Source organism: Gallinula chloropus (assembly GCF_964237585.1).
Source record: "Gallinula chloropus genome assembly, contig: HAP1_SCAFFOLD_526, whole genome shotgun sequence".
Classification (NCBI taxonomy): domain Eukaryota; kingdom Metazoa; phylum Chordata; class Aves; order Gruiformes; family Rallidae; genus Gallinula; species Gallinula chloropus.
This window is the reverse complement of record NW_028168630.1, coordinates 1-23,127: the sequence shown is the minus strand read 5'-3', so window position 1 is coordinate 23,127 and position 23,127 is coordinate 1. Positions and strand designations below refer to the sequence as shown.

Here is a 23,127-nt window from a genome sequence, read left to right as displayed (position 1 = left end):
GCGGCTGGTCCGGGACTCGGTGTCGAAGGAGCGGCCGGCGGGCGCCGGGCCTGCGCCTGAGGGAGCTGCCGGCAGCCGGGTCGGTGCGGGGCGGGGCCGGGCCTCCCCTACCCCTCCCTCCCTTCCCCTCTCCCCGCCCTCACCGGCAGTTCTAGCCCCGCCGGCCTTCCCCTCCCCCCTTCCCCCCCCCCCTTCCTCTCCCCGTTAGGCCTCAGGGCCGGGAGAAGCCCTGAGGTGGGGGGGGGGGGGAGGTGGGGGTCGGCCTAGGGGGCCCCCGCTACGTCCCAGCCCTTCGAGGGTGGCTGTGGGGGGGTTTGATACCCCCGTGGGGTCACTAGGGGTGGGGTTGGGGGGTGTCCCTGCTGCCCCCGCGGGTCCCTGAGGCTTTGCGGGGGGGGGTGCCCCCTTTTTAAGGTGGGGGGGGTTGGTCCTTGCTGCCCCCGTGCCTCGGGGAAGGGGCTCTCTCGCCCCCCCTGTTGCTACTGGGGGGTTGTTCTCTTCTTCGTGGAGTTCTGGGGGTCCCCTCAGCCCCCCTCCACCTCCCACCCCCTCCCCTGCTTCGCCTGGGGCTGGTCCCTGTCCTCTCTGGGGTGTCCCCGCTGCCGTTCCCCACCCCCCCTGCCCCAGCCCGGCACGTTGTCCCACTTTGGGGAGGTGCAGAGGGTCCCCTTGTGCCACCCCACTGCCCCCCGTGGTGTCACAGCCCAGCTGAGGGGGGCACCGGGGGTCCCTGGGGCCGGTCCCCCTGCCCTGGGGGCTGAGCTGAGGGTCCCTCCCGCTGCCCCAAATCCAAACCTCGTCCTGGAGCCGCCTCACCACCCCCACCCCCCTTTCTGGGGGGTTCCCCTTGTCCCAGGACAGGTCCCCAGGGGAGTCTCGAGGAGCAGTGGGCGGGGGGGTCCCAAGGGGCAGGGGAGGTCCTGAGGAGCAGGGGGAGTCCCAAGGTGCAGGGGGGGTCCTGAGGAGCATGGGGGTCCCAAGGAGTGGAGGTCCCAAGGGGCGGGGGGTCCCCAGGAGCAAGGGGTTCCCAAGGAGTGGGGGTCCCAAGAAATAGGGGGGCTCCCAAGGAGTGGAGGGTCCCAAGGAGTGGGGGTCCCAAGGAGCAGGGGGGGTCCCAAGGAGCAGGGGGGGTCCCAAGGAGCAGGGGGGTCCCAAGGAGCAGGGGGGGTCCCGAGGAGTGGGGGGAGTCTCGAGGAGTGGGGGGGGGTCCCAAGGAGCAGGGGAGGGTCCCAAGGAGCAGGGGGGTCCCAAGGAGTGGGGGTCCCAAGGAGTGGGGGTCCCAAGGAATGGGGGTCCCAAGGTGCAGGGGGGGTCCCGAGGAGCAGGGGAGGGGTCCCAAGGGGCAGGGGGGTGTCCCAAGGAGCAGGGGGTGTCCCAAGGAGCAAGGGGTGTCCCAAGGGGCAGGGGGTGTCCCAAGGAGCAGGGGGGGGCCCTAAGGAGCAGGGGGGTCCCAAGGAGTGGGGGTCCCAAGGAGCGACGGAGTGTCCCAAGGAGCAGGGGGGTGTCCCAAGGGGGGTGTCCCAAGGAGCAGGGGGGGGGTCCCAAGGGGGGGGTCTCCCCCTGCCCTCCCAGCCTGTAACCTGTGGTTCCCGCCAGCTGCCAGCGACCCCCAGCCCAGCCCTGGCCTCCAGCCCCGCGCGGCCACGCAGGTGAGTGGGACCCCCGGGCTGGGTGGGGGGCACAGCACCCACCCCCCACCCCACTTACCTCCACAGCCCCCCATTACCTGTGACCCTGGGGGGGGTGGGGTGTGTTCTTCCTGGGGACCCCCTGCTTCCCCCCCCCTCCCCCCCAGACCCTCCATCCTGAGGCAGCCAGCGGCTCGTTAGCCAGCATTAATTAGCCCCAGGCCATACTGGGAGAGGGGCTGTGCCCTCCAGCAAGGTGTTGGGAGAGCTGGGACCCTGCTGGGGGGTGGGTGGGGGGTGATGGTGGGGAGGTGGGTGCTGCCTCCCCCCCCAGGATGCACCTAGACCAGGAATTCTTGGTCTCTGCCTAATTACAACCAGGAAGCTGCTTCGTTAACATAATTACTGGGACCTCCCAGACTCCCCCAGGTAGGTTTGTGAGTCCCTGAACCTCCCAACAAGGCAGGGGGGGTGGGTTGTACCCACTTTTTGGGGGGGGACACCCCCAGGGGGGACACCCAAGACCCTGTGGTGAGAGAGGCGTCCGGCTTGGAGACCTCATCACGGGGGCGGGGGGGGGGGGGTTAATTAGGGAGGGGGGTTGTGTTTAACCCCCCTGGCCCTATCTTGAGGGGGGTTGGGGAGGGGGGGAAAGAAGGTTCCTCCTCAGCCCCAAAAACAAGGTGCAGGTCGGATGAGGAAGGTTTCCTTAAATAGAAGAGGCTCAGGCCAGCCCCGTGCCCGGCGTGTGCCGGAGCCTCGCGGTGCCGCCGCCGCCGCCGCCCGGGAACCGAGGTGAGAGGAGAGGAGGAGGGGAGGGGTCTCAGTGGGGGTGAAACACCCCCCTCACCCCCACTCCCACACCCAGTTTCTCCCCCCCTCTGGTGCCTCTGCTGGGTGCTGGGGCTGTTTGTGTGTGGCTGTGTAAACACCCCGGCGCCGCAGCCCCCGCGCTGCCAGCTGGGAGGGAGTTGGAATGGTCACGCCACGGCGCAGAGGGGGGGGTGCCCAGGGGGGGTTGAGGAGGGGTGCTGGGCGCTGGTGTGGCCCCCCTGGGTGGGGTGGGGGGTGGGGGGAGCAGTGAGGGGCTGCAGTGTGGTTTGGTGTCGGTGTTGTGGGTCGGGATGGGGTGCTGCTGGTGTCAGGTGGCAACTGGGGTTGTGGTGGTTTGGGGAGGTGGGAGTTGGGGTGGCAGCGGGACCCTGAGCCCCCAGCGACCCTGAGACCCCAGGGACCCCGAGCCACAAGGGACCCTGAGCCCCCAGACCCTCACCACGGGGGTGGGACCCCCGGGACTGGGTGCTGGCAGGACCCTGAGCCCCAGGAGACCCCGGGCCACAAGGGACCCTGAGCCCCAAGGGACCCTGAGCCCCCAGACCCTCATCACATCAGTGGGACCCCTGGCACTGGGTGCTGGCGGGACCCCGAGCCCCAAGGGACCCTGGGCCACAAGGGACCCTGAGCCCCCCAGGCCCTCACCACAGTGGTGGGACCCCCGGGACTGGGTGCTGGCAGGACCCTGAGCCCCAAGGGACCCTGAGCCCCAAGGGACCCTGAACCCCAGGCCCTCACCACGGTGGTGGGACCCCCGGGACTGGGTGCTGGCAGGACCCTGAGCCCCAAGGGACCCTGAGCCCCCAGATCCTCACCACGGTGGTGAGACCCCTGGCACTGGGTGCTGGCAGGACCCTGAGCCCCAAGGGACCCTGAGTCCCCAGACCCTCACCATGGGGGTGGGACCCCTTGCACCGGACCCTCACCACCGCAGTGGGAGCCCCAGCACCGTGTGGCAGCGGGACCCCGAGCCTCAAGGGACCCTGAGCCCCAAGGGACCCTGAGCCCCCAGACCCTCACCATGGGGGTGGGACCCCTTGCACCGGGTGCTGGCAGGACCCCGGGCCACAAGGGACCCTGAGCCCCAAGGGATCCCGAGCCCCAGGCTCTCACCATGGTGGTGGGCCCCCTGGCACTGGGTGCTGGCAGGACCTTGAGCCCCCAGACCCTCACCACAGCAGTGGGAGCCACAGCACCAGGTGCTGGCAGGACCCTGAGCCCCAAGGGACCCCGAGCCCCAAGGGACCCCAAGCCCCAGGCCCTCACCATGGTGGTGGGACCCCCAGCACCATGTGCCAGTGGGACACCAAGCTTCAGGACCCTCACCACAGCAGTGAGACCCCTGGCACCGGGTGCTGACAGGACCCTGAGCCCACAGACCCTCACCATGGTGGTGAGACCCCTGGCACCGGGTGCCGGCAGGACCCTGAGCCCCCAGACCCTCACCATGGTGGTGAGACCCCTGGCACTGGGTGCTGGCAGGACCCTGAGTCCCCAGACCCTCACCATGGTGGTGAGACCCCTGGCACTGGGTGCTGACAGGACCCTGAGCCCCCAGACCCACACCAATGTGGTGAGACCCCTGGCACTGGTTGCTGACAGGACTCTGAGCCCCCAGACCCACACCATGGTGGTGAGACCCCCGGCACCGGGTGCTGGCAGGACCCTGAGCCCCCAGACCCTCACCACAGCAGTGGGACCCCTGGCACTGTGTGCTGGCAGGACCCTGAGCCCCCAGACCCTCACCCCATGGGTCGAGGCCGTTCCTGCCGTGCCGGGGGGACACGGTGATGCCGCGGCAGCACCCACAGCTCGGTCCCGGTGGCCGCGGCGGCAGCCAGGACGCCTGTGGCATGTGGAGGGGTATTTTTAGGGTGCTGCTGGTCAGGCGTGGAGCTGGGAGCTCTGAGCCTGTCCAGATGTTGGACAGGAACCACGACAACCCACGTGTCAGCTCCCAGGGTGGCTCAGCACCCATGTCCCAGCACCCGTGTCCCAGCGCCGGGCAGCGCCCGTGGCTCCCAAGGTGCTGCCAGAAGCCCCAGCGTGGTGCTGGTGGCTCGGTGCTGGGTTCAAATCCCTCCCCTCAGCCAGGCTGAGCGTGTTCCCCTGCACCCTCTGCTCTGTACCAAGCCACGGCTCAGTGCCACAGCTCAGTTTGGGGGAGCCCAAAGCCACCCCCTTCAGCACCTCCTGCGTTCCCACCCGCTGCGGTGAGGAACGGGGACACCCCGGTGACCGTCCCGCTGCCGGATCGTCCCCCCCTGAGCCCCTGGGTGAGGAACTGATGAGTCAGAGGATGGAAACAGCCCCTGAGGAGGAAGATCCCGGGCTGAATCCTTCTGGGGGAGCGAAGGTTCCCACTGCCCCTCGTTAGTAACAAGGTGGAGTAACGATGGAGAGAGAGCGGAGCCTGGGGTGGGCTGTCCTGTGCCCTCACCATGGGGGTGCCATCCCGGTCCTCAGCCTGGAAAGGAGCAGGAGACCCCCTGAGCAGGAGACTCCTGAGCTGGACCCCCGAGCAGGAGACCCCCTGAGCTGGACCCTGACCAGGAGACCCCCTGAGCTGGACCCCGAGCAGGAGACCCCCTGAGCAGGAGACCCCTGAGCTGGAGACCCTGAGCTGGACCCCAAGCAGGAGACCCTGAGCTGGACCCTGAGCAGGAGACCCTGAGCAGGAGACCCCTGAGCTAGACCCTGAGCAGGAGACCCCCCTGAGCTGGACCCCAAGCAGGAGACCCTGAGCAGGAGACCCCTGAGCTGGACCCCTTGAGCTAGACCCTGAGCAGGAGACCCCCCTGAGCTGGACCCCAAGCAGGAGACCCTGAGCTGGACCCTGAGCTGGACCCTGAGCAGGAGACCCCTGAGCTGGACCCCCTGAGCTGGAACCTGAGCAGGAGACCCCCTGAGCTAGACCCTGAGCAGGAGACCCCGAGCAGGAGACCCTGAGCTGGACCCCCCTGAGCAGAAGATCCCCAAGCTGGATCCCGAGCTGGAGACCCCCAAGCAGGAGACCCTGAGCTGGACCCCCTGAGCTAGACCCCGATCAGGAGACCCCCTGAGCTGCACCCTCAGCAGGAGACCCCTCGAGCTGGAGATACCCTGAGCTGGACCCCCTGAGCAGGAGACCCTGAGCTGGACCCTGAGCAGGAGACCCCCTGAGCTGGACCCTGAGCAGGACCCCCTCCCTGTAGCCCCCAGATCTCCAGCATGGTGCTGGGATACACCAGAGAGATCCCAACCCCTGCTCAGCTCCCTCTTGCCATGTGCTCACCAGGAACTGGTGAACCTGGAGCGGGTGGGAATGCTGGGATGGTGGGAATGCTGGGATGGGGGCTCCCAGCTCTGCTCCCCAGGAGGAACAGGGTTCTGGGGGTCTCAGGGGCCAAAACTTGCTCCCAGAGAGGCTGGCTGTGTGGTGTGGAGGAACAGGGTCCCGTGGGGATGCTGGGAGGAGTTTGGGAAGGTGTTTTAACACCCCGTGCTGGTGTTCCAGACCCTCCTGAGCTGCTTTTAACCAGCTGCTGGGGCTGGGAAGCTTCTGGACATGGTGATCTGGTGCCTCCCTGCCCACCCAGAGCCCTGTGGCTCTGGGAATTGCTGCTGAGCCAGAGCCAGTGCACCCCCTTTCCCCCCAACTGTGGCTGGGATTGAGGATTGTCCATCAGGAAGCTCCTGAGAGGCGAAGGCAGCACAGAGACCAGGGGGATGTCACCCTCCTCGAGCTTCCCTGTGGGGTCCTGGTGGGTGACAGGGTGGCCGTGAGCCAGCAGTGTGTCCTGGGGGCTGAGAGAGCCAGGGGGATCCTGGGGGGCATCAGGAGGAGTGTGGGCAGCAGGTGACAGGAGGGGATCCTCCCCCTCTGCTCTGACCTGGTCAGGCCCCACTGGAGTGTTGTGTCCAGGTCTGGGCTCCCTGGGATCAAACAGCCAGGGATCTCCTGGAGAGAGTCCAGAGGAGGGACAGAGATGCTGAAGGGGCTGGAGCATCTCCCCTGTGAGGAGAGGCTGAGTGAGCTGGGGCTGTTCAGCCTGGAGAGAAGAAGCCTGAGAGGGGATCTGATCAATGGGGATCAATAGCTGAAGGGTGGGACCCAGGGGGCCATGGGCAGCCTCTGCTCAGTGTCTGTGGGGACAGGACAAGGGGTGATGGTCACAAGCTGGAGCACAGGGAGTTCCACATCAATCTGGGGAAGAACTTTTCCCCAGTGAGGGTGAGGGAGCCCTGGGACAGGCTGCCCAGGGGGTGTGGAGTCTCCTTCTCTGGAGAGATTCCAGCCCCGTCTGGACCTGTCCTAGGGAGCTGCTTGGGCAGGGGGTGGGACCTGATGGGCTCTGGAGATCCCTTCCCACCCCAGTGATTCCCCATTGGTGTAGGGACAGGCCATGGGCAGGGAGGCTCCAGGTTCAGCTCTTCTCCCTCTCTCCCACGCAGGGTGAACGCTCCAGGAATGTCAGATAAGGGGAGCAGCATGGAGGGGAAGACGGACATCGTGAATGGTAAGGGCACCGGCGGGGCCTGAGCTCCCTCCAGCCCGGCCCCTTTCCCTTTTGGGGGGGAAGCTCACAGCATCATCTACCCCACCAGGCAGCTTGTCCAGCAGCCCCGAGGAGATGTCAGCTGAGGACGGGCGCGAAACCTCCTCCGGCATCGAGGTGGAAGCCTCAGACCTCAGCCTGAGCCTGACGGGGGACGACGTGGGGCCCAACCGCACCAGCACGGAGAGCAGAGCCACGGACACGGAGAGCTCAGGGGAGGAGAAGGACTCAGACAGCATGGACGACACAGGCCACTACTCCATCCCCGAGGAAACCCGCGCCCTGGACCGCTCCCACTCCGAGGAGGAAGAAGAGGAGGACGAGGTGGAAGAGGAAGAGGAAGAAGAACAACAGCAGCAGCAGCAACGATCCCACCGCCGCGCTCAACGCAAGCGTGCCAACCACGACCAAGACTCCTCGGATGAGGAGCAAGCCTTGGAGGACTGGGTGGCCTCAGAGACCACGGCGCTGCCCCAGCCGCGCTGGCAAGCCGTCCACGCCCTCCGGGAGAGGGAGCTGGGCTCCAGCTCCCGCTTCGTCTACGAGGCCTGCGGAGCCAGGGTGTTCGTGCAGCGCTTCCGCCTGCAGCACGGCCTGGAGGGTCACACGGGCTGCGTCAACACCCTGCACTTTAACCAGCGCGGCACCTGGCTGGCCAGCGGCAGCGACGACCTCAAAGTGGTGGTGTGGGACTGGGTCAGGAGGCAGCCCGTGCTGGAGTTCGAGAGCGGGCACAAAAGTAACGTCTTCCAGGTGAGGAATGGGGTGGGGAAGGTTCTGGAAGGAGCCCTGTGGTGTGCTCTCATCTTTACTGGGTTGGGGAGGGGTGATAGAAGACCCTCTGTGGGGGGCAGGTGTCACTTTGGTGTGTGTCCCCCTCCTAATGGTGTTGTGGGGTTAAAACCAATGTCTTCCAGGTGAGGAATGGGGGCGTGGGGAATGTTCTGGAAGGAGCCCCATGGTGTGCTTGCAGCTCTACTGGGGTGGGGAGGGGTGATAGAAGACTGTCTGTAGAGGCCAGGCATCACTTTGGGGAGGGGAGGCCACAGGATGGTGGTGTGGGGTTAAAACCAACGTCTGCCAGGTGAAGAAGTGCACAGGGAAGGTTCTGGAAGGAGCCCCTGTAGGGTGGTCTCGGCTCTACTGGGCTGGGGAGGGGTGATAGAAGACCCTCTGTAGGGACCAGGCATCACTCTGGGGAGGGGGGGCCACAGGATGATGCTGTGGGGTTAAACCCAACCTCTTCCAGGTGAGGAACGGGGTGGGGAAGGTTCTGGAAGGAGCCCCACTGTGGGGTGGTCTCAGCTCTACTGGGCTGGGAAGGGGTGATAGAAGACCCTCTGAGAGGGGCAGGTGTTGCTTTGGGGAGGGGATGCCACAGGATGGTGTTGTGGGGTTAAAGCCAACGTCTTCCAGGTGAGGAACGGGGTGAGGAAGGTTCTGGAAGGACCCCAATGGTGTGCTCGCCTCTTTTCTGGGCTGGGGAGGGGTGATAGAAGACCCTCTGTAGGGACCAGGCATCACTTTGGGGAGGGGGACGCACAGGATGGTGTTGTGGGGTTAAAACCAATGTCTGCCAGGTGAGGAACGGGGTGGGGAAGGTTCTGGAAGGAGCCCCTGTGGTGTGGTCTCATCTCTACTGGGTTGGGGAGGGGTGGGGAGGGGCGATAGAAGACCCTCTGTGGGGGGCAGGTGTCACTTTGGTGTGTGTCCCCCTCCCAGTGGTGGTGTGGGGTTAAAACCAACGTCTTCCAGGTGAGGAACAGGGTGGGGAAGGTTCTGGAAGGACCCCAATGGTGTGCTCGCCTCTTTACTGGGCTGGGGAGGGGTGATAGAAGACCCTCTGTGAGGGGCAGGTGTTGCTTTGGGGAGAGGGAGGATGCAGTGGTGCTGTGGGGTTAAACCCAACGTCTGCCAGGTGAGGAAGGGGGTGGGGAAGGTTCTGGAAGGAGCCCTGTGGGGTGGTCTCATCTCTACTGGGCTGGGGAGGGGTGGGGAGGGGCGATACAAGACCCTCTGTGGGTGGCAGGCATCACTTTGGAGAGAGGGAGGATGCAATGATGCTGTGGGGTTAAAGCCAACATCTTCCAGGTGAGGAATGGGGGTGGGGAAGGTTCTGGAAGGAGCCCCACTGTGGGGTGGTCTCAGCTCTACTGGGGTGGGGAGGGACAATACAAGACCCTATGTGGGGGGCAGGTGTTGCTTTGGGGAGGGACACACACACACACACAATGGTGGTGTGGGGTTAAAACCAAAATCTTCCAGGTGAGGAGCGGGGTGGGGAAGGTTCTGGAAGGAGCTCTGTGGTGTGCTTGCCTCTTTTCTGGGCTGGGGAGGGGTGATAGAAGACCCTCTGTAGGGACCAGGCATCACTCTGGGGAGGGGGGGCCACAGGATGATGCTGTGGGGTTAAACCCAACCTCTTCCAGGTGAGGAACGGGGTGGGGAATGTTCTGGAAGGAGCCCCACTGTGGGGTGGTCTCAGCTCTACTGGGCTGGGAAGGGGTGATAGAAGACCCTCTGAGAGGGGCAGGTGTTGCTTTGGGGAGGGGATGCCACAGGATGGTGTTGTGGGGTTAAAGCCAACGTCTTCCAGGTGAGGAACGGGGTGAGGAAGGTTCTGGAAGGACCCCAATGGTGTGCTCGCCTCTTTTCTGGGCTGGGGAGGGGTGATAGAAGACCCTCTGTAGGGACCAGGCATCACTTTGGGGAGGGGGACACACACAGTGGTGTTGTGGGGTTAAAAGCAATGTCTTCCAGGTGAGGAACGGGGTGGGGAAGGTTCTGGAAGGAGCCCCACTGTGGGGTGGTCTCATCTCTACTGGGGTGGGGAGGGGTGATAGAAGACCCTCTGTGGGGGGCAGGTGTTGCTTTGGGGAGGGGATGCCACAGGATGGTGTTGTGGGGTTAAAAGTAACGTCTTCCAGGTGAGGAACGGGGTGGGGAAGGTTCTGGAAGGAGCCCCTGTGGGGTAGTCTCATCTCTACTGGGCTGGGGAGGGGCAATACAAGACCCTCTGTGGGGGGCAGGTGTCACTTTGGTGTGTATCCCCATCCCAGTGGTGCTGTGGGGTTAAAACCAACGTCTGCCAGGTGAGGAACAGGGTGGGGAAGGTTCTGGAAGGAGCCCTGTGGTGTGCTCTCATCTTTACTGGGGTGGGGAGGGGCGATACAAGACCCTCTGTAGGGACCAGGCATCACTCTGGGGAGGGGGGGCCACAGGATGATGCTGTGGGGTTAAACCCAACGTCTTCCAGGTGAGGAATGGGGTGGGGAAGGTTCTGGAAGGAGCCCCTGTGGGGTGGTCTCATCTCTACTGGGGTGGGGAGGGGCGATACAAGACCCTCTGTGGGGGGCAGGCATCACTTTGGGGAGGGGGGACACACACTGGTGCTATGGGGTGGGACAAATCGTGTCCTCAGAGCTGCTGTGTGCTGGTGAGGGGCGGTCAGACCCCAGTGCTGTGCCCACAGCCCCCCAGCCCGACCCCCAGGGCAGCACCCAGCAGGTTCCTGGGGGCAGCAGCTCCCCAGGAGGGGACCGGCCGGTCCCCTTCGCTCCCCGGGGGGCAGCAGACCCGCTGCCCTCAGCTTCTTCATTAGGACTTTTTTTAACTTTTAAGATATAACCCCCCATTTTTTCCCACTCTGTTCCCTTTAGGAAGTCCTCAAGCCCCCATCCCCCCTGTTAAAAGCCTCTTCTCCTCTCCCCTCCAGGCCAAATTCCTCCCCAACAGCGGGGACTCCACGCTGGCCATGTGCGCTCGGGACGGGCAGGTGCGGGTGGCCGAGCTCTCAGCCACCCAGTGCTGCAAGAACACCAAGCGTGTGGCCCAGCACAAGGGAGCCTCCCACAAGGTGAGCCCAGACCAGGGGACTGGGGGGGGATCCCCCACAAAAACACACCCCCCCCAGGGTTTGGGGAGCCACCCACTGCCAGGAAGAGGGAAGGGGAAAAGCTCCCCAAGTGCCCGCTCAGCTCAGTCGCTGTCTGAGGGTGATGAGGAGGCTCTGGGTGCTGAGAGAGGGTGCAGAGGGCTTGGGGTTGGGGGGAAAAGGGGGGGTCTGGCCACTGTGTGGGGTGCAAAGGGAACCAATGCCTGAGTGTTTATCTTCCAGCTGGCCCTAGAACCGGATTCTCCATGCACTTTCCTATCGGCAGGTGAAGATGCTGTTGTCTTCACCATCGACCTGAGGCAAGACCGACCCGCCTCGTGAGTATCCCTCAGCACCCTGGGGACCTCTGGGAGTCTGGGAGGGGGAATCCAGGGGGTCTTGGGGTGGAGAGGGAGAGGGTCCCCCTATGTTTGCCCGTTGGGTGGGTGCGAAGACGGGATGCTGATGGCTTTTCCATCAGCAGAGGGGTGGCAGCAGGGACAGGGAGGGGATTGTCCCTCTCTGCTCTGCCCTCCCCAGCTGGAGTCCTGTGGCCAGAGCTGGGGCCCAGCACAAGGAAGATGTGGGGCTGTTGGAGAGGGGTCAGAGGAGCCACGGGGATGCTCAGAGGGCTGGAGCAGCTCCCCATGGAGAGAGGCTGAGGGAGCTGGGCTGGGTCAGCCTGGGGAAGAGAAGGCTGTGGGGGGACCTCACTGCAGCCCCCCAGTCCCTGAAGGGAGCAGAGGAACAGGAGGGGAATCAGCTTGTTAAAGGGTGGATAATGGCAGGACAAGGGGATGGAGTGAAGCTGGAGGAGGGAAGGGGGAGAGGAGAGATTGGGGGGAAGTTCTTTGCAGAGAGAGTGGTGAGGGGCTGGAAGGGGCTGCCCAGAGAGGGGGTGGGTGCCCCGTCCCTGGGGGTGTTCAAGGCCAGGTTGGATGGGGCCCTGAGCAACCTTGTGTAGCTCCAGGCCTGGAGGTTGGTGTCCCTGCCTGTGGCAGGGGGGTTGGAGCTCTGGGACCCTTGGGGTCTCTCCCAGCCCTGGCAGGGGGGCTGGAGCTCTGGGACCCTTGGGGTCCCTCCCAACCCTGGCAGGGGGGTTGGAGCTCTGGGACCCTTGGGGTCCCTCCCATCCCTGGCAGGGGGGTTGGAGCTCTGGGACCCTTGGGGTCCCTCCCATCCCTGGCAGGGGGGTTGGAGCTCTGGGACCCTTGGGGTCCCTCCCAACCCTGGCAGGGGGGTTGGAGCTCTGGGACCCTTGGGGTCCCTCCCAACCCAGCCCAGTCTGGGGTTCTATGATTCTGTGGCTTTGCTGGTACCGGAGTTCTTGCTCATCCCTGGGAGCTTCCTGGGGGTACAGATCTGAACCTCATTAACTTGAGCCTCCCTGGGATGGGGAAGGATTCGGGGTGGGGAAGGATTCGGGGTGGGGAAGGATTCGGGGTGGGGAAGGATTCAGGATGGGAAGCAGGAATAACACGGGTGCAGCTGCCCATCTGGCACCCATCCCGGGGGGCGGTGCTGAGGGTCCCCACACTCCCCCCCACCCTCTTTAATCCTGCCACCAAATCCCCTCTTGTGCTGGCAGCAGCTCAGCGCCCACCCCGCTCCTCACGTGAGCGCTCCCAGTTAATTGAAAAGCACTAATTAATGAGCAACCACCCAGCTCTTAACCCAGGAGACGGGTGGTCCCTGAGCAGCTCCCAAAGGCGACCCCACGGTGGGTGTTCCAGGGCTGTTCCAGGGATTCCTGCTCCTGGAATCACAGCCCTTTCCTGATGATCCTGCTTAAACCCCAGGGATTTTGGCTCTGGCTCTCCAGCCTGTGGGGTTGTTTACACGCCCCAGCGCTCTGGCTCCAGCTCTCAGCCCATCTGTTTGCTGCCCAGGACAGACAGTGTTGGGGTGGTGCAGTGCTCGGCCTTGATTCCCCCTTCCTGCTCCCCAGAGGGCCCTCTGAGCCCTGCCTGGGGGTCCCTAGGCTGGCTGGGGGGGGTCCCTAGGCTGGCTGGGGGGGGTCCCTAGGCTGGCTGGGGTCCTTAGGCTGGTGGGGAGTCCTTAGGTGTTCAGGGAGGGGGGTTAGTCTTTAGGCTGGCCAGGGTTGAGGCGGGTTGTTGGGCTGCCTGGGGATCGTTAGGCTTTTAGGGGGGGCAGGATGGGGGTCTTTAGGCTGGTTGGGGGGTGTCTAGGCTGGCAGGAGGGGGGTCGTTAGGCTGGGGGGGGGGCAGGATGGGGGTCATTGGGCTGGCTGGGGGTCTAGGCTGGCTGGGGGTGGGAAGGGGGACTCTTTGGGCTGGCAGGGGGGTCGTTAGGCTGGCAGGGGGGTCGTTAGGCTGGGGGGTGGGGGGTCATTAGGCTGGAAGGGGGGTCCTTAGGCTGGGGGGGGTCTATCCCTTCCTCTTTTCCCTTCCTGGGGGGATCCACACCAGTGGGGACTCGGTGTGGAAGGGCTGGGGGCAGGCTGGGGGGGGGCAGCTCCTGCCTCTCGTTAAGCCCAACGGTGTAATTAGAAGCAAGAGCAGCTCTTGAGCTTGGCTCTTCCCCAGCAGCAGCCTCAGGAAGGTTCATCTTGGTACCCCCAAACCCCCAACCTCCCAGCTCCTGGGGGGCACAGGGAGCAGCACGTGGGTCCCTGGGGGGCACAGGGAGCAGCGCGCGGGTCAGACCTCGTTAAATCTGAGCCTAATTAGGACAAGATGAGCGGGGTGGAGTAACAGGGGGGAGCGACCCTGCTCTGGAGTCAATCCCATTCCCCTTCCCAACGCTCCTGCTCCCCAAATTCAGGCTCTGAGATGTTTTGGGAGGGTAACAATCCCCCCCCCCCCCCCAACACGCCATGTGCGCTGCAGCACGTGCTGGTGTCAGCTTGGGGCTGGGATGGTGGGAGGGGGGTGAGGGTGGGATTTGGGGGGTGAGGGAGGGATTTTGGGGGTGGGGTGTTGTTTGTTTCTATTTAGCAGTTGTTTTTCTCTCCCCTGCGAGTGAGTAAGAGACTCACACAGCTTCTGCTTCTCCCATCTGGTCCCAGTTTGGAGCTGGGAGGAGGAGGGGGGGGGGGGGGGGTGTTGTGTGGGGGTGTTGGTGGTGCTGTTACTGTTTCCCCTCCTCTCCTAAAGGAAGCTGGTGGTGACCAAGGAGAAGGAGAAGAAGGTGGGGCTGTACACCATCTACGTGAACCCCGCCAACACCTACCACTTCGCTGTGGGGGGCAGGGATCAGTTTGTCAGGTGAGGCTGGGCTGAGCCCCCAGAGTCCCCTCAAAACCTCCCAGTGGGGTTGGGAGGGTGGGGGGAGGCTCAGGCTGTACCCCCCCCCTAAGATCACTGGAGGTGGCTTTGGGTGGTCCCTGAGTGCTGGGGGATGATTTGGGAGGTGAGGGGGGGAGGGTTGGGATGCTGTGATGTTTCACCCAGGGAGCTGTGGGCTGTCCTGCCCTAAAGCCAGGGGACCCTCCTGCTCCCCCTCCCCTCCACCCCCACCTCACGTGGGCCTCAGAGAGGAGATGAGGGCTCAGGGCTGGGCTGGGTTTAAGCAGACTGGGCTCAGCACAAAGCTCAGCTGCTCCCACTGTGATTTTAAGGCCCAACCTGGGTGCAGCATCCGTTTTGGGCAGAGCTGAGGGCGAGTGGAGCCACGCTGGGTGTCCCCCAGCTCCCTGGGGACACCTGAGGGACTCGGTTCCTCAGGGAGCGCTGAGGACACGCGGCCCCGGCGCTGGGATCTCACTGGGAGCGGCGCTGGCTCCCTGGAGCGACAGCCACACGGTGTCTGGCACACGGGCAGCAGCTCCTGTGGCACTGGGCACATGGTGGCTCCTGTGGGGTCTGGCACACAGGCAGCAGCTCCTGGGGTGTCTGGCACACGGTGGCTCCTGGGGTGTCTGGCACACGGTGGCTCCCGGGGTGTCTGGCACACAGGCAGCAGCTCCCGTGGGGTCTGTCACACGGTGGCTCCCGTGGGGTCTGTCACACGGTGGCTCCCGTGGTGTCTGGCACATGGTGGCTCCTGTGGCACTGAGCACATGGTGGCTCCTGGGGTGTCTGGCACACAGGCAGCAGCTCTCATGGGGTCTGTCACACGGTGGCTCCCGTGGGGTCTGTCACACGGTGGCTCCCGTGGGGTCTGGCACACAGTGGCTCTTGTGGCACTGGGCACACAGGCAGCAGCTCCTGTGGCACTGGGCACACGGTGGCTTCTGTAGGGTCTGGCACATGGTGGCTCCCATGGAGTCTGGCACATGGTGGCTCCTGTGGGGTCTGGCACACAGGCAGCAGCTCCCATGGGGTCTGGCACACGGTGGCTCCCGGGGTGTCTGGCACACGGTGGCTCCCGTGGGGTCTGGCACACAGTGGCTCTTGTGGCACTGGGCACACAGGCAGCAGCTCCTGTGGGGTCTGGCACACGGTGGCTCCTGTGGGGTCTGGCACACGGTGGCTCCTGTGGGGTCTGGCACACGGTGGCTCCTGTGGGGTCTGGCACACGGTGGCTCCTGTAGGGTCTGGCACACGGTGGCTTCTGTGGCACTGGGCACACGGTGGCTCCCGTGGGGTCTGGCACACGGTGGCTCCCATGGCACCAGGCTCATGGGTGCTCAGCACATGTGCTCTCAGACTGCTCAGGCAGCAGCACGGGTGCCCCCACCACGTCCCTGAGCCCCCAGACCCTCCCGTCCTGCACCTGCTGCACCCCTCACCCCCCTCCACAGCCCGGTGCTGCCTGTCCCCGTGGCTCCCCCAGCCCCAGCGAGGGGTGTTGGGGGATTCCCAAGGGTCCCCAGCTAGCTTGGGGACAGGCATGGTGCTGTCATCGTGGCCCACCCAGGCTTGGATGTCACACAGCACCCAGCCAGCACCTCTGAGGTGACACTGAGCCAAACTCCTGCTCACCCCTCCGCACAGCCCTTGGTGAAGGCTGGAGCATCCTCCTGGCACTGTCAGAGCTGGCTCAGGCAGTGCCACTCGTGCCCAACTCACTGTCCCCCCCTGTCCCTCCCCCCAGGATCTACGACCAGAGGAAGATAGATGAGAATGAGAACAACGGGGTGCTCAAGAAGTTCTGCCCCCACCACTTGGTAAGAGCCCCAGTGTCACCCCGTGCCTGGCACATCCCAGAGCCCAGATCTGTGAGGGTCCCCCCAAAAAGCTCTTCCCCAGCCAGATCTCATGGGCTTCCTGCCTGGGATGGAGCTGGAGAGGCTGGACAGATGGACAGGGTTGGATTTGGGGTTGGGGGGGGGGTGGGATTGGGGGGGTGGGTTTAAATTCAGGCTTGAGCTGGAATTCCCACTTTTGGGAACGTCCTGTCTTGGCGTGGGGAGCAGCAGCGGGCACAGGGCTGGTGTGGGTGTGCCAGGGCTGAGGAGGAAGATGAGGAGGAGGAAGGACTGCTGTAGGTGTACTGGGGCCAAGGGAGAGGAGGAGGAGGAAGGGCTGGTGTAGGTGTGCTGGGGCTGAGGAGGAGGAAGAGGAGGAAGGACTGGTGTAGGTATGCTGGGGCCAAGGAAGAGGAGGAGGAAGGGCTGGTGTAGGTGTGCTGGGGCTGAGGAAGAGGAAGAGGAGGAGAAGGAAGGACTGGTGTAGGTGTGCTGGGGCCAAGGAAGAGGAGGAGGAAGGGCTGGTGTAGGTGTGCTGGGGCCAAGGAAGAGGAGGATGAGGAGGAGGAAGGAGTGGTGTAGGTGTGCTGGGGCTGAGGAGGAGGAGGAAGGGCTGGTGTAGGTGTGCTGGGGCCAAGGAGGAGGATGATGAGGAGGAAGGACTGGCCTAGGTGTGCCAGCACGCTGCCAGGGGAGGAGGAGGAGGATGATGATGAGGAGGAAGCAGCAGGGCTGAGCTGCCTGTGCTCTCCCCAGGTGAACAGCGAGTCCAAAGCCAACATCACCTGCCTCGTCTACAGCCACGACGGCTCCGGTGAGCGGGGTGGGGGGGAGAGACCCCGGGCTGGGGGGGCCGGTGCCACGGTGGTGCCACCGCCACACGCTCCCTGGTGACACCAGCCTCTCCCCCTGCCCTTCCAGAGCTCCTGGCCAGCTACAACGACGAGGACATTTACCTCTTCAACTCCTCGCACAGCGACGGCGCCGAGTACGTCAAGCGCTACAAGGGGCATCGCAACAACGCCACCGGTGAGGGCAGGGGCACCCTGTGACACCCCCTCTGCCTGCCTGTGACACCCCCCCTGCCTGTGACACCCCCCTGCCTGTGACACCCCCCTCTGCCCACCCGTGTCACCCCCCCTCTGCCCCCACGGTTGCTCCCCAGGCTCTTCCCAGCTCCCACGGCTGCTGCTCCCATTCCCCACCCTCTCCCAATTCACTCTGGTTCCTCTGGGGGTCCCATTCCCCACCCTCTCCAAACTCACTCCAGTTCCTCTGGGGGTCCCATTCCCCACCCTCTCCGAATTCACTCTGGTTCCTCTGGGGGTCCCATTCCCCACCCTCTCCGAATTCACTCTGGTTCCTCTGGGGGTCCCATTCCCCACCCTCTCCAAACTCACTCCAGTTCCTCTGGGGGTCCCATTCCCCACCCTCTCCCAATTCACTCTGGTTCCTCTGGGGGTCCCATTCCCCACCTTCTCCAAACTCACTCTGGTTCCTCTGGGGGTCCCATTCCCCACCCTCTCCAAACTCACTCCAGTTTCCCTGGTGTTCCGTTCCCCACCCTCTCCAAATTCACTCTGGTTTCCCTGGGGGTCCCATTCCCCACCCTCTCCACACTCACTCCGGTTCCCCTGGGGGTCCCATTCCCCACCCTCTCTGAATTCACTCCAGTTCCTCTGGGGGCCCCATTCCCCACCCTCTCCAAACTCACTCTGGTTCCTCTGGGGGTCCCATTCCCCACCCTCTCCAAACTCACTCCGGTTTCCCTGGTGTCCCATTCCCCACCCTCTCCGAATTCACTCCAGTTCCCCTGGTGTCCCATTCCCCACCCTCTCCAAAGTCACTCCAGTTCCTCCAGCCAAACTTTCCAGCCCAGTTTGGAGCTTGGGCATGGGGGTGGCCACCCCCCTTGGAACATTCCAGAAGGATAAACCCCCCTACCCCTCTTACCCCACCCCAGCACCTCCCATCTCCCTCCTCCTCACCCCTTACCGCAGCCTCTTGGGCCGGCAGAGACCCAGTAACCCCAGGAATCCCCCAGTTCTCCAGGCAGGAGGAGAACTGGGGGAGGGAGGAGAATTAGGGGGGAGTGTGGGGGGGTGTTTGGGGGGGTGTTTCCCCCCTTTTACAGCTGCTTTTCCTCCCCTCTCCCCAGTAAAAGGCGTCAACTTCTACGGCCCCAAGAGCGAGTTCGTGGTGAGCGGCAGCGACTGTGGCCACATCTTCCTGTGGGAGAAATCCTCCTGCCAGATCGTGCAGTTCATGGAGGGAGACAAGGGGGGCGTGGTGAGTCCCCCCCCCACCCCCTGACACACCCTCCCCCCCTCTCTGCCCTCAGTTTAATTACTTTAATTAGTCTTAAGCCAAGTGGCTGCTCCCCGAGGGGCTTCGGGAGGAGGGAAGCCCTTCGCCCCGCTGCCCACAGGGTGTTTGTTGAGGGAGGGAGGGGGGTGGAGGGGGGGTTTGGGGGGATGTTGGGGGTGGTAGGGGGGTCTGGGGGCTGCCAGTCAGTGCCTGTCCCCCCCACAGATGGATTTTGGGGTGAGGGGAACCCCCCACAGGTGGATTTTGGGGTGAGGGGGGCAGCAGGTGGTGGTGTTGGGGTCCTTTGGAACTGGTTGCTGAAGGAAGGGAGGGTGGGTGGTGGGGGGTCTGGAGGCTGCCAGTCGGTGTCTGTCCCCCCCAGGGATGGATTTTGGGGTGAGGGACCCCCCCAGGGATGGATTTTGGGGTGAGGGAAACCCCCCACAGATGGATTTTGGGGTGAAGGGGGCAGCAGGTGCTGGTGTTGGGGTCCTTTGGAGCTGGTTGCTGAAGAAAGGGTGGGTGGGTGGGTGTTGGGGGGGTCTGGGGGCTGCCAGTTGGTGCCTGTATCCCCCCAGGGATGGATTTTGGGGTGAGGGGAACACCCCCAGATGGATTTTGGGGTGAGGGGGGTGCCAGGCTCCAACCTTGGGGCCCTTTGGCGCCGGTCGCCAAAGGATGGGTGATGGGTGGGTGGGCGGGTGGGGAGGGCTGTGGGGGGCTGCCAGTCGATGCCTGTCCCCCCCAGGGGTGGATTTTAGGGTGAGGGGCCCCCCCAGGGATGGGTTTTGGGGGGAGGGGGTGCCAGGCGCCGCCGTTCCAGCCGCTCCCACAGTCCCCTTTGTCCCGGCGCCGCGGCACCGTGCCAGCCCCGCCGGGCCCTGGCACCACCACCCACAGCCAGGGCCTGGTCCCGCCCCGGGATGTCCCCAGGCTGGGGGGGGGCACAGTTTGGGGGGGCGGGAGGGTCCTCTCCATCTTCACACTGTGAGACCCCCCCCCACCCAGCATCCCCATCCCCCCCTGCCCCGAGGCCCCGGTGATGGGCTGGATGAGCTCATGGGGGCTGTGGGTGGGATGGGGGGTCTTATCTCGGTGCCCCCCCCCATTTTGGGGTGATACCCCCTCTTTCCCCACCATTTTGGGGTGACACCCCCCCCCCTTTGCCCCCCCAGGTGAACTGCCTGGAGCCCCATCCCCCCCTGCCCCAAGGCTCCAGTGATGGGCTGGATGAGCTCCTGGGTGTGGAGTAGGGGGGTGGGGGGTCTTATCTTGGTGTCCCCCCCCCATTTTGGGGTGACACCCCCCTCTTTCCCCCCCATTTTGGGCTGACACCCCCCCTCTTTACCCCCCTAGGTGAACTGCCTGGAGCCCCATCCCTACACCCCCATCCTGAGCTCCAGTGATGGGCTGGATGAGCTCTTGGGTGTGGAGTAGGGGGGTGGGGGGTCTTATCTCGGTGTCCCCCCCCCATTTTGGGGTGAGACCCTCCTCTTTCCCCCCCATTTTGGGGTGACACCCCCCTTCCCCCCCCTCCCCAAGTGAACAGCCTGGAGCCCCATCCTGAGCTCCAGTGATGGGCTGGATGAGCTCATGGGGGCTGAGTAGGGAGTTTGGGGGGGTCTTATCTCGGTCCCCCTCCCCATTTTGGGGTGACACCCCCCTCTTTCCCCCCATTTTGGGGTGACACCCCCCTTCTTACCCCCCCAGCTGAGCTGCCTGGAGCCCCATCCTCCCCCCCCACCCTGAGGCCCCAGTGATGGGCTGGATGAGCTCATGGGGGCTGCGGGTATGGAGTAGGGAGTTTGGGGGGGTCTTAACTCGGTCCCCCTCCCCATTTTGGGGTGACACCCCCCTTGTACCCCCCCAGGTGAACTGCCTGGAGCCCCACCCCCACCTCCCTGTCCTGGCCACCAGCGGCCTCGACCACGACGTGAAGATCTGGGCCCCCACAGCAGAGAATCCCACCCAACTGGCCGGGCTAAAGGAGGTGAGACCCTAAAACCCCCAGGTATGGGGGGGTCAGGGGGGGAACTGTGGGGCTGGGGGGGAAGTTGGGGGACCCCTTCACACCCCTTCCCCTTTTTTGGGTGGTTTTTGCCCCTCCCTCAACAGGTGATCAAGAAGAACAAGGTGGAGAGGGATGAGGACAGCCTGCACCACACCGACATGTTCGACAGCCACATGCTCTGGTTCCTCATGCACCACCTGCGCCAGCGCCGCCACCACCGCGTAGGTGACAGTCCTGGGGGGGGTCCTGGGGGGGTCACCCCCTCCTCTTCCTCCTCACATGGCTCGGGGGGGGGTGGGAAGGGTCCCTGTGCCCCCCATTTCTCTCTCCTTTCGCCCCTGTTTTGGTCACTCGGGGTGTTCTCGGCGCTGCAGGGATGCTGGAGGGTTGGGGGGGGGGGGCCCTGTCCCCTCCAGGGATCGTGGGGGGGTCCCTGTCCCCCCATTTTGCTAACTGGGAGCGGGGTCTCAGTGCTTTGGGGAGACTGGAGTGTGGGGGGGTCCCTGTGCCCCCCATTTCTCTCTCTTTTATCCTCAGTTTTGGTCACTCGGGGTGGTCTCGGCTCTACAGAGATGCTGGAGGGTTGGGGGGGGTGGGTCCCTGTCCCCTCCAGGGATCATGGGGGGGGTCTCTGTACCCCTGTTTTGGTAACTGGGGGGTGGTCTCAGTGTTTCAGGGAGCCCAGAGTGGGGGGGGGGTCCCTGTGCCCCCCATTTCTCTCTCTTCTATCCCAGTTTTGGTCACTCGGGGTGGTCTCGGCTCTGCAGGGATGCTGGAGGGTTGGGGGGGGGTCCCTGTCCCCTCCAGGGATTGGGGGGGTGTCCCTGTCCCCCCATTTCCCTCTGTGTGTCCCGTCCCCCCCCCCATTTTGGTAACTGGGGGGTGGTCCCAGTGTTTCAGGGAGCCCAGAGTGTGTGGGGGTCCCTGTGCCCCCCATTTCTCTCTCCTCTGTCCCAGTTTTGGTCACTCGGGGTGGTCTTGGTGCCGCAGGGACCCCAGAGGGTTTAGGGAGGGAGGGGTCTCTGTGCCCCCCTTGGTGACTGGGGGGGGGGTCTCTGTGCCCCCTTGGTGACTGGGGGGGGGGTCTCTGTGCCCCTGTTGGTGATGGGGGGGTCTCTGTGCCCCTGTTGGTGACTGGGGGGGGGTCTCTCAGCGCCGCAGGGACCCCGCTGCGCCCGACGCCGACTCGGACGAGTCCCCCAGCTCCTCGGACACGTCTGACGATGAGGAGGAAGGCCCAGACCGGGTGCAGTGCATGCCCTCCTGAGCCCCCCCGAGCCCCCCCCAGCCTGGGGGCAGGGGCTCCGGGCACACCCCCCCCCCCCTCGCCCCCCTCACTAACACTAAAAGCTTTGTATTGACTTGTTAAGGACCCCTCCCCACTCCCCCCCCTCCCCGCCCCTCACTCCCTCTTCCTCCTCCTCCTCCTCCTCCTCACAGCCCCCAGCCCCCAGAGGTGGGCACAGCCTCTGTCCCAGGGAGGGGGGGGGGGTCCCACGGGGGGGGTTGTGGGAATATCCCTCCCTTAGGAGCTGTTGGGGGGGTTGGAGGGGGGAGAATTTAGGGGGTGGTGGGTAGGGGGGGGGGGGTGTAGATTTTTCTACTAACCCCCCACCACCCACCTCCCCCTCCCTATTTGTGGGGTAGGGGGGGTGGAACCCCCAGCCCCTCACCCATCCCCTCACCCTCTTCAGGGCACCCTCAAGGTTGGGGGGGGGGGTCTTGATCCCCTTTTTCCCCCCCCCCCAGGGGTGTTTGCAGAGAAGATGCTTGTGTAGATTGTACATATCAGTGATTTGCACTTGGGTTGGCCCCTCTCCACCCCCCCAGGACCCCCCTGCACCCCCCCAGCAGCTGGGAAAGGGCCTTTTTTTTTTAAGGGGGGGGTAGGGTTGAGACGGGGGGGGGATATTATTACCCCCCCCCTCTCCCCATCACTGGTAGAGGCCTCATTTTCTATGTATTAAAACCCAAAGGAACTTGTGGATGTTACAAGTTTAAACCTATTGTCAGAGTTTGAGATATATTCTATATAAAGGCAATAAAACCCTGGCTGGAGAGTCTGCTCTGTGCCCCCCCCCGCGGAGACCCCTCCCCACAATCCCCTCGGGGGGGTTTCACCCCTTTTTTGTTGTGTTTTCCCCCCAAAAGGGGTTTTCCCCCCCCCTTCTCTCCCCTCCCCAAAGAGCCACGGACCCAGCGTTCGTCTCTGGCTGTTTATGAGCTGGACACAGTCAGCACGGTCAAGGGGGGGGGAAAGGAGTAAGGAAGGGGCCCCCCCCCATGTTTGGGGGCACCCAGAGGGACCCCCCTCCAAGTTTGGGGGACCCCCCCTCACTTGTGTGTCCCTCAACCCCCTTTTATCCCACTCACAGGGGTGGGGAGGGGTCCTGAAAGACACAGGGTGGGGATGGGATTGGGGGGGGAAGGAGTAAGGAGGGCCCCCCCCCCCCACGTTTGGGGGCACCCAGAGGGACCCCCCCACGTTTAGGGGTACCCAGAGTGTCCCCCCCCTCACTTGTGTGTCCCCCATCCCACTTCTATCCCCCTCACAGGGGTGGGGAGGGGTCCTGAAAGACACAGGGTGGGGGTGGGATGGGGAGGGGGAAGGAGCAAGAAGCGGCCCCCCCAACCACATATTTGGGGGGGGGGGCCCCCAGCAGTAGGGGCACCCAGAGGGACCTCATCCCCCCTTCCCACCCCCCCCCACCTCACAGGGGGGCTGGGGGGTCCTGAACAGTCGTTTGGCAACAGAAGACACGGGGTGGGGATGGGATGGGGTGGGGGGGGAAAGGAGCAAGGAAGGGCCCCCCCCCCCAGATTTGGGGGTACCCAGAGGACCC

General features: G+C 64.6%; 1 protein-coding gene across 2 annotated transcripts; it reads left to right on the top strand.

The window, feature by feature from the left end:
- On the top strand, positions 1–22,553 carry DCAF8 (DDB1 and CUL4 associated factor 8). 2 transcript variants are annotated; one of them, XM_084280746.1, is made up of 14 exons: positions 1–79; positions 1,597–1,649; positions 6,897–6,961; positions 7,050–7,753; positions 10,716–10,856; positions 11,118–11,212; positions 13,991–14,101; positions 15,873–15,945; positions 16,723–16,780; positions 16,888–16,995; positions 18,125–18,255; positions 20,144–20,263; positions 20,389–20,505; positions 21,438–22,553. In XM_084280746.1, exons 3-14 carry the CDS (start codon positions 6,913–6,915, stop codon positions 21,549–21,551), a joined length of 1,821 nt encoding a protein of 606 aa, XP_084136872.1. In that variant the 5' UTR covers positions 1–79; positions 1,597–1,649; positions 6,897–6,912; the 3' UTR covers positions 21,552–22,553. The 2 variants fall into 2 exon arrangements, with proteins under 2 accessions (XP_084136872.1, XP_084136873.1); XM_084280747.1 differs by lacking the exons at positions 1–79; positions 1,597–1,649 and having other exon boundaries at positions 6,915–6,961; positions 7,066–7,753.
- Positions 22,554–23,127: the final 574 nt, after the last annotated feature.